At 44.2% G+C, this 9901-nt stretch overlaps 1 protein-coding gene across 13 annotated transcripts; it reads left to right on the top strand.

The window, feature by feature from the left end:
- Positions 1–560: 560 nt before the first annotated feature.
- Positions 561–7279, top strand: LOC109768772 (uncharacterized). Of its 13 annotated transcripts, none has more exons than XR_012183155.1 (8): positions 561–906; positions 999–1176; positions 1950–2530; positions 2806–2862; positions 2975–3042; positions 4993–5183; positions 5343–5983; positions 6866–6896. XR_012183155.1 is itself a non-coding variant. In XM_073498187.1 (5 exons), exons 1-4 carry the CDS (start codon positions 4944–4946, stop codon positions 5849–5851), a joined length of 558 nt encoding a protein of 185 aa, XP_073354288.1. In that variant the 5' UTR covers positions 3049–4943; the 3' UTR covers positions 5852–5983; positions 6866–7279. The 13 variants fall into 13 exon arrangements, 2 of the variants coding, with proteins under 2 accessions (XP_073354288.1, XP_040246808.1); XR_012183160.1 differs by having other exon boundaries at positions 2427–2530; XR_012183162.1 differs by lacking the exon at positions 6866–6896 and having other exon boundaries at positions 999–2530; positions 5343–5490; positions 5566–5630; positions 5725–5752.
- Positions 7280–9901: the final 2622 nt, after the last annotated feature.

A 9901-nucleotide genomic window follows, 5' to 3' on the forward strand; every position in this document is an offset into this window, starting at 1 on the left:
TCGGTTGCACGTCATATTTTTTGCATGGGCCGATTTTGGATCAAGGCCCAGCAAGGCGATTTAGCCCAGCCTGGCAAAGTTGTATCGAGGATGAGGCCCAGGTAGTAGTGCAGACCACAGATCATGTACGTACGAAAATTTTGCGACGTGGCTCCCCGAATTAGTACCACCTCGCATATATGTTTTAAATTCAAATTGAAAGCGTAAATTCATAGGAAGAAAGCGTATTGTGACGGTGAACCCGACAAAGTCGATCCGTGCTTTATTATTAGGGAGAGATTAGGGAAAGAAATCCTGATATAAGTATCTAGGGAGAACCTGAGGCTTCTCAGAGCTCAGCGACTGTCGGCCGTCGGATCGTTTACTTGATGCGTTTAGGGCCGTCGGATCTCGCTCCTGGAAGACCTTGGTCGTTGGATAAAAAAAGTTACTGCTACAATGAATAGTTACCCTCTCGTTCCTGCCACCGCCTGTAATTTCCTTGCCCCGCCGAGGGCATTTTGGTCATTTCACGTGCAGGTTTATAAAGGGCAGCCGCTCTGTGTTGAACCCTAGCCGCCGCCTCCTCTCTCTTCCCGCGCGCGTCCTCTCCCCTCCCCTCCCACGCGCCTCCTCTCCTCCCACCCACATCGCCGCCACCCACCGCCTCGAACCGCGCCGTCAGCGGCCAGATCCGCCGCAACAGAGCCCCCCTCCCAACGACGACGAGCAGCAGTGGAGGGAGGACGAGGAGCGCGACGGCGGCAGCGGCGGCGGGGAGCAGCAGCAGCAGGCCAAGGCGACACAGCAACAGGCCTTGGGCTTGGGCGACGTCGACGCCGCCAAGATAAGCAGCAGAAGAGGAGAGTTCATCCCCTCCTGGCCCGACACCGGCAGCCATGGGTCTGCGCCTCCTCTCTGCCTCTGGTGGTTCATTCCCTGTCCCTCCTTCCTCCTCCTCCTCCTCCTCCTCTTCTTCCTCTCTATCTCTTTCTAATCTCTCTCTTCTTTTGTAGCAGCAGAGGAGAGGGGCGGGGATGAGCTTGCAGCTCTTGATGTGCTTCAATTCGATTTGGAGTAGAGCAATTGATGTATTCCTACAGCTGCTGTAGAGGATAGGAGAGCACATCACACAATTCTCCACCTTTAATGAACAACGTCCGGCATCTCCGCTCCACGGCTTCACCGACTAGCTAGGTGAGCCCCTTTGCTTGGTCAACTCTAATACATTCCTATTATAGATCTGTCCAGGATTTTATGTGATTGGGCCTGCTGTTGATCTATGATGCACAGAACGAGTGATTTGTGGTTGAGTAGTCCATTTAGCCCTTTCGATGCTTGCTGTGTAATCCACCGTGTATCATATTGTTCAGATCCCATGAGTAGCCATTTTTTACCTGTACATGTTTGCTCTGTGGTCGACCATGTATCAGACTGTTTAGTTTGACCGCTTGCCTCTGCTAATTGTAGTCAACCCATCACACGATTGATGTTTGTATGGCTTGCCTTTAAAGAATGTGCCCTGCCATGTTTAAAAGCAGGTCCGCATCATCGTTATGTTGCTACAAATCTCTGTTTTTTTTCAGATTCCTGTTGCACGTATACCTTGCTTGTCCTGGACTTGCCCCTGATAACAAAAAATGTGTCGAGTGTTTGCCGGTTCAATTCTGCCATATTACATTACCATGGATAACATGTATTAATCTGTTAAGCTTTTCTTGCTGCATAGGACTACTTGTAGACTCGATATGATTTAGTTGATTGTTGGTTCTTGTGCCTAGGACCAGATCGGTCCTTTGCTGTTGTCTGTGGCTTTACTAGCTTAATATCTCCACCTGTTGCTTTTATGGTGCATGCCCTATGTAGAAGACTTGTGTAAGCGTATACCTTGCAAGGTACTGTTTACTCATGGTTCAGGTTAGGGGACTCAGAGCGGCGGATTGACTGATGACAGGATTTTGGTTGCGCAGATGAGCTGGAGGTGTCGGATGTGTCCACGGTGTTGGATGTGCCTCAGGATCTGAATGAACAATAGGCTAGGCATACCACTCTCTTGTCCAGTGCCGTTCTTTGTGTGTGTGCCTTCTAGTGTGATCTACTTCTTGACATATCCCTAGGCATCTTGACATATCTCTAGACAGGTTCTCATGTTCAGCGCATCCAGTTTGGTTGATTATTTTGGGGGGCTTATTTTGGAAAGGCTTTGAGAGACTGTCTGAATCACCACCTTGTGTTAATAGAATTATACATAGTTTTGTACAGCCATTTCATTTGCATAGGGCTACGAAGTACAATCAAACAATCTGCAGCTTAGCACTACTGTATTTCCTGGACTCCCCAATTTGGGATTTAAGCATTGAGGCGTTGAATATGTCTATATGAACTGTAGTTCTATATTCCCTGCTACTCGAGCTGGCTCTCTCTCTCTCCGACGTCTTGGTTTGCAGGCCGCTGCGTGGTGAGGTACTGACTAAGGAGCATGAATCGCCACCACCACGTACCAGATGTTGCCGTCAAGGTCGGCGTCATAGTGACTGTCGATGACTTGCAGGTCCATCTCTCTCTTTCTCTCTCTCTCTCTCAAATGACAAGCTAGATTCCCTCTTATTTTGCATATTGGAAATGTCCCGGAAGTTAATTGACTGAAATGCCATGTCTTGCGAAATGCTAATGCCATGATAATTAGATGCATGTGCAGATCTTTTTTTTCGTTGAAATGTTTTCAGATGCATGTTATGGAATGATTTCCGGCTGTCCGATCTTGAGTTTGATATGCCGTCAAATTGTATTGCTAAATAATTGCGTTGTTATTTTCATTTCCTTCAGCTGATGCATTGATCAACACCGGTCTGGCGAAACTGAGCTATAAATATGTGAAAATCGGTATGGATTGCTCTCTGGACCATATTTCTCATGACATGTTGGACACAATTGCTAGAATATTTTTAATAGTATATATGTTTTACTCAAATGTGTTACTTGTCTCTTCTTTCAGATGATTGGTGGGCAGAATTAAAGAGGGATTACCAAAGAGATACACCTGAGCAAGCAGCTAGACCCAAGGTACTAATGTAAATCGCTCAACCATTTTGATAATTAGTCTCTCAAGAGTTCTTTTCTTAGTATATTATTCTTCAAGTTCCACTTACATTTTACTAAGTCATGCCCAAATGCCTTTTCTATAAATCATTCTAAAAGATCCATTTGTGACTTACTACCCCCCCTCTGCCCATATTTTTATCTATGGATGCTGCCCTCTCTCTCTCTCTCTGTTATGGCCATGTTTAGTGCTTCCGTTTAGTCCAAAGGGAGTAGCTCAATTGTGTCCTGCATAAATTAGATCTTTCCGAAAACATTTTAACCAGGATCCACCTTGGTTCGGTATGTGATTATAATCACATCTCGCGCTATAGTAAAATCGTAGTTGTGCCTTCTGAAACATCTTTTCTAGGGCACTGATTCAGGTAGATAGTTCTAAATTTATGGCTTCGGTATAGTATACATAGTAATACATATAAGTACTTGTAACAAATGATTATGGCTTCGGTATAGTATAAATATTTATGGCTTCGGTATAGTATACATAGTAATCATGACTAGATCGTAGAAGTTAGAGATGGACAAATGATTGATTGGAAATATATATTTGTATTTGCAACAACACACTAGATCACGTCAGGTAAATATTTTTGTAGAATATACGTCAGGTTTAGAACTTTTGACGACGACTGCTGAAAAACCAAAGTAAATCCATGATATATAGTCAGTATAATATATATTTAGATATTCATGGCACTGCATAAGCATGGTTCAGTTCCCCTGGGAGCACTAGCTGCTGGCTTTTACATGTATTTCTTGATTCTAATAAGATGCAGCTAATCTTAGAAAATACAGTAAGCACCTATCATGAAATTTAAAACTGGCGTGATGTGTCTCTCTGTTGATAACTATGATGCTTGCATAGATGGTTGATTTATTTGATTATAATCAGACTAAACCATCATAATATTAAGTATTGATTATTCGGATGAAAAATGATCAAAGAAATACATGTACCGAAGTCACATCTATTGAGATAATGATTAGGCATACAATTGCTTCTTTAAATTATTGTGATATTGTAGTTCTCTGTAGTCTAATAAATTATGTACTGTGGTCCTCCGCCTCACCGCTTAACGGGATGGACCGGGCAACGTATGCCAAGGCGAGACCTGGCTCTCCTCTTAAGTTGATTGGTTTCTCTTTCTGCATTCCTTTTTCTATGGTCTCATTTGGCATTTCTCCTTCATGATTATTATGTTGTCCCTTTTGGGTTGTCAGATGCTTTACCTCGGCAGCATGATGAGATTCCTTGCTTTCTCCATGTGAATTTTCCAAAAAGCTTCTCTATTTAAGGAACCATTTTTTCTCATTGATGTTGTATCGACCAATGCTTATAGTACCTAATAGAACTAAAAGTTGGTTACCCGGTCAACACACCTTATAAAAAATATGAATGGGCAAGATGTGGCCATCTAGAGTAGAATTTGGTTCATTCATTAATGTAGAAAGACAGGGGTCAAAGTGATCTTTTTCCAAGGTAATCACCACTGTTTTGTTTTAGGCTTATGTGCTTGATGTTTTTTAGGATCTCTGTCAATAAGGGGATATATCAAGGTAGTGTGCTGTGTTCTAATTATAAGAAGAGAAAGTTAAGAACTTCATAGTTACAATGTAATCATGGCTAGAGAGTAGAGGTTAGAGATGTACAAATGATTGATTAAAAATATATATTTGTACTTGTAACAACACACTTAGTATTCGTGACCCGGGTAAGGAACAATTCATGCCCGTTCAAGCATTGTCCTTAAGCTACTGCAGATCTTAGGGAGCGTCATCAACAGATTCGTATTGCCACTTAAGGAAGAGCATGAATTGTTCCTTACCTGGGCCTTGATTCCACTTCACAAGCCAAGTGCATTGCAATGTACCACCAACAGTTGTCTTACTGTATTACCCAGTTTGTCGAAAAAGATTGCAGGCTTCCATACACAGTTATCAAGGGCCTACTGAAATATTGGCCCATCAGAAACAGCACCAAGGAGGTGATGTGTTTGGGAGAGTTGGAAGAGATACTAGAAGCTACACAGCCTGCGGAGTTTCAGAAATGCATGGTTCCTCTTTTCCGCCAGATTGCAGGTTGTCTGAATAATTCTCACTTTCAGGTAATATTAACCACACACTGTACGTTTTAAATTAAAAGCATCTATTTGTGTTGCTTCACTTTCCATTTCTTCCGTTGTGTAACTTTTGTCTGTCCTTTTGTCGTACGTGAAATATGACCACCCAATGCTTTAGTTTCAAAACATTTATAATTGAACCAGGACTGTTTGGGATATCAAGCAGAAAATTGTTCTTGGCATGGCTGTCAATCGTGGCTGCTACATTGGTCAAAGCCAGAGCCTTAATATCAGCATGGGTCAAGTCAACTCCGAGAAGCTAACTTCACTGCACTTCCACGCCTGGTGCAAGGTTTTCCTGTCGATTTAGATATAGTTCTAACACTCCATGATTATACTGAAAATTTCAGCAGTCGGTGTTGAACAGGTCATTATGGCGCTATGCTTGAGCGAGTCACATGATAAGGCGTTTAACCAAAGCTATCTATATGTGTAATCTGTTACTATACAATATTAGAATCAAATAGATTGGTTATTCTGGGCTATCTTTGTGCCTTGCTTTTATTTATTTTCGATAAACTGGCAGGAGCGCTGCCTTTCAAGTAGAAGAAGAGAGAGTGTTACAAATACTTTACACAAGGCTTTTCCCTACAAGAGTCCGGAGGCGGGGGAGCCTCTCAAACATCACCGGCATGCGGATTACTCACGAATGAGAAAGCAACTAGATCTTGGTGCCTTTCCGCTCTGCTAAGGTTTGGAAAGCACAGGCCACCCCCAAATGCAAGCTCTTCGCCTAGCTTGTCCTGCATGGAAGAATCCTCACGGTGGAAAACCTGGCAATTCTGGTAAATATTTTTGTAGCATATAAGTCAGTTTTAGAACTTTTGTCCATGCCAGCTGAAAAAATAAAGTAAATCCACCATATATATTCAGTAAAATATATATTGGCGATGCATCGACATAATTCAGTTCCCCTGTGAGCACTAGCTGCTGGCGTATACATGTATTTCATCGTTCTAACAAGATGCATGCCAATCTTAGAAAAATATAGTAAGCACGTATCATGAAATTTAGAACTGGTGTAATGTGGCTCTCTGTTGATAACCACCATGCTTGCATAGCTGGTTAATTTATTTGATTATAATCAAACTGAACCATCATAATTTTAAGATCGTGATTATTCAAATGAAAAATGATCAAAGAAATACATGTACCAAAGTCACATATGTTGAGATCATGATTAGGCATACAATTGTACCCGTTTCATTCTGTTGCCCCTTTTTTATTTCCCTTCAGTTTGCATGGATTATTTCTTCGCTTGAGTGAAGGTTTTAGATACTTCCCTTGAAAAAATAAATAGTTTTAGATACTTGATCCATGTTCTGGCAATTTAAGATGTTGGATGTTTCTTGCTAAATCATAGATAGCAAAATCCATGAGTTTTGAGCTGTAAACATGGCTTACAACCATTTTGTTTATTACCCATAAATGATAATAATGTCGGTCTATCTCCCTGCATATAAAAATGGCATAGACCTGATGTTCCAACAGGTTCAAAATTCAACCTGTTTTCCTATAATTAAATTGCCCCCCGCACCATTGTATACAAAGCTGAAGTGGGTACCACATCCATGAAATGTATCCTTTGTAGATTTTTCAGTTAAACTATCAACTTGAGTATATTCCTATTTATTATTGTTAAATACACCAATGGAATTAACCTACAGAAACTGTACTTGCAAAGGTGGGTTGGAGAGGAAATTGTCGATGCTCAAGCCATGTCAAGAAGTGGAGCAAGAAGAGTGAATCGGGAAAACTGGGAACACGTCTATTTTTTATGGCTTATCCTTAGGTTGTATTTGTTGTGGCGAATTGACCGAGTTTTCTTACCGCTGTCGATGCTGGCCAATAATGAATCATTGAGGAATGTTGAACCATTAAGAGTTGAATTTAGGGTCTACTTATTGTCGTAGTATTGTATAGTTTTAGCATCTCCATTGCCTGTTGTTCTCTTATTAGCTTTTATAATCTCATCATGATCGTGTTGAATGTTTCTTCTTTCTCTCATGTACCAGAAAACAATTGTCATGTCGAATACATGTGGTAAACTTACCTTTTTACTAAAGCATCATGCCATGTAATCTCTTGACTGTACTGAACCCAATGTTGCTTGCTTTTGTGATAGATTATATTTTATAATCTCATGACCGTGTTGTACTTGATGTTGTCTTGCTTGTGGTGCAGAGTGAATGATGATTTTTTTTAATCTTGAACCAGAAAATCAGTTCTTATGTTGAATAAATGTGCTAAACTTGCCTTCTCACTAATGCTTGATCTTTAATAATCGCTTGACCACGTGTTGGGACGGGCACCCTGCGCCAAGGCGCGTTGCCGATCTAGTAGATGTGATGCCGCGAGAGTAGACTCTCTTCTACCCACTTGGCGGATCTTTGTTAAAACTCCTCTCTTAATCAATGAAAATGAAAAATCTTTAGCCTTATTTTAAAAACATGGCGCTCGTTGCTGCCTGCTGGCCTGAAGCGTCATGTTTGTCTGATGTTCTATCTCGCGGGTTATGTCATTTGTGTGCTAGAAACAAGACAAACGTTGTGAGGCCATCTGAAAATATGGTTGTAAGTCCTGAGGCCATCTAAAAAGATGGTTGTGAGACCAAGTGGTCCGCTTGGTGGGGCTCGACCCCCTCGTGTCGCCCCCATGGGCGACCCGGGGGGAAACCCTAGCCGCCGTTTCTTGACCCCGTCCGCCTACCTTCCCTCCTCGCTACCGTCCGCAGCAACGCCGGACAAAGCCTGGCTGGCAGGGCGGCGGCGGGACTTCTCCCTCCTTCGAGCGTCTCGACCGGTGTGGGACGGCCAGATCACGAGGAGGTGTCGGGCTAGCGCGAGGTCCGGCAGCGCGGCGGGCGTGCATCTTGGCGGCAGCGGCGCGGTGCGGCGACGGTGGCTTGTATGCGAGTTCATGGCGAGGTGGTGGCTACGTGGTGTGCAGAACAGGTGGTCGTGGGCGCCGCCGTGTTCAGGCCGGATCCCCCTGGATCCGATGCTTGGACGCTGTCGGCCGGCGCAGGGTGGTGGTCTTCGCCGCTGGCCACGTCGGATCATTGGATCCGGTACCTGGAGATCTACGGCGTCTGTTCTTCTCGATCCTCCTTCCTGGTGGGTTGATCCCCATGGCACTTTTGTCTCTGCTGGTTTCGGTTCATGGCTCGCTGCCGGATCCGGAACAGACGGAGGTTTGGTGGTATAGGTTAGGGACCAGAGGAAACTTTGGTCGGCTAGTCTGACCCGACATCGGCGACGTCCCTCGATGCCGTTACCCTCCCTGGAGGCGAAGCCAAGGTCCCTCCTATCCACCTCAGAACCCCTCCCGGATGAAAGTCCAAAATTTAGTCTTGATTGGGCGGCGGCGTCCTGTGCGTCGTACCCTCCATGGAGGCACTGTCTTGGGAGGCTCAGATGTTCGAGCGAGAGATGCTATGGGTGGTGGGCTTCGCGTAGTTCGAGCAGCAGCGACGGTGTGAAGGTTGGCAGGAGGAGCAGTGTTGTGTCTACCGCATTGATGACGACGAGTATTGGCGGCATGGTGCAGTTGGGTCCCGACGACGGATGCGCTGGGTGGACGAGCACAGGGTTGTGTGCCTGTTTGGCGCCGTGGCGGCGTTGACGGCAGGCCTAGCAAGGTCGATGCATTAGTACTTGCTCTGAAGATGGATCGGTGGAAGACGGTGGCGACAGCCCTTGCAGCGTGTGCATGTGGTGCCCACTGAAAGTGTGTCGGACCAGTGTGTAACCCGGTCCAGGTATTGTAGCTTGGACAGGGCATCCGGCATTAGATGTTAGGTGTTGGTGCGATATCTATTTGGTATTAGCCTCGGACATTCGGCACCCCTTCATCTTCAAAGTTTCTGTCTGATAGAAGCCATTGTGAAGGAAGTACTAGCTAGGAGTATCCAAATGAGTTGAAATTTTGCACACTCCTTCATGTGCTCATATTATCACACTCCTACAATTTTCAGCTCCATCCAATCATCTATGTAGGCACAACATCAAATCTTTGATTCTGTTAATATTTCCAGATTGTGAAGCAAGTATATTGTATTGCTCCATTAATTCTGAGAAATTACCAGATCATGCTCCTACCAATATCACTTCTATCCATCAAATTTGGGATCATTTCAACAAGCCATTTTCTTTCCAAAATTATTCCAAGTTTCTGGATAGAGAGGATGTTTATGAAACAAGTATCATTTTGGCAAGTCCATTTGGTATGAAATTTTTACGGCATTCATATGTCCATATCCTTAGGCCTTGCCAAATTTCAGCTCAAGTGGATACTCTATGTGAGTGCATCATCCAAATCAAGTTTCTGGACCATAATGGCAGTTGCACAACAATTAGTTTATGGTCCATTTTACTCCAAAAGCCATAGGATCATAGTCCTTCTTAATCTAAACCTCCCCGATATCATATTTGGCCTATAGCCCCTCTCTATTGAGCACATCATTGCAGCCAAGTTTGCTACACAGGTGATCACTCCCATCTAACCACAGTACCCTTGATCAAGCCATAACCTCATAAATGATCTATCTTGGAAGGACTATCAGCTAGACAACGTTTTGGGTGCCAGAGAGATTGGATGCCCCGGTTCACGCGGTGACCGCGCTGTTGGCGCGGCGGTGCACGTGCTCTGCAGTGTTTGGCCGCGTCCAGGACGTCGCCTAGCTCCGGCCCCTCCCCCTCTCG

This window comes from Aegilops tauschii, chromosome 5, assembly GCF_002575655.3.
Source record: "Aegilops tauschii subsp. strangulata cultivar AL8/78 chromosome 5, Aet v6.0, whole genome shotgun sequence".
In the NCBI taxonomy this organism is placed as follows: domain Eukaryota; kingdom Viridiplantae; phylum Streptophyta; class Magnoliopsida; order Poales; family Poaceae; genus Aegilops; species Aegilops tauschii.

What these genes read in the sequence shown, in the direction of transcription:
- LOC109768772 (XM_073498187.1), top strand. Translation starts at nt 4,944, where the DNA reads ATGTACCACCAACAGTTGTCTTACTGTATTACCCAGTTTGTCGAAAAA. An exon ending in TGAATAATTCTCACTTTCAG is followed by an intron (nt 5,184 to 5,364) that starts GTAATATTAACC and finishes GATATCAAGCAG; the next exon opens with AAAATTGTTCTTGGCATGGC. An exon ending in AACCAAAGCTATCTATATGT is followed by an intron (nt 5,631 to 5,724) that starts GTAATCTGTTAC and finishes ATAAACTGGCAG; the next exon opens with GAGCGCTGCCTTTCAAGTAG.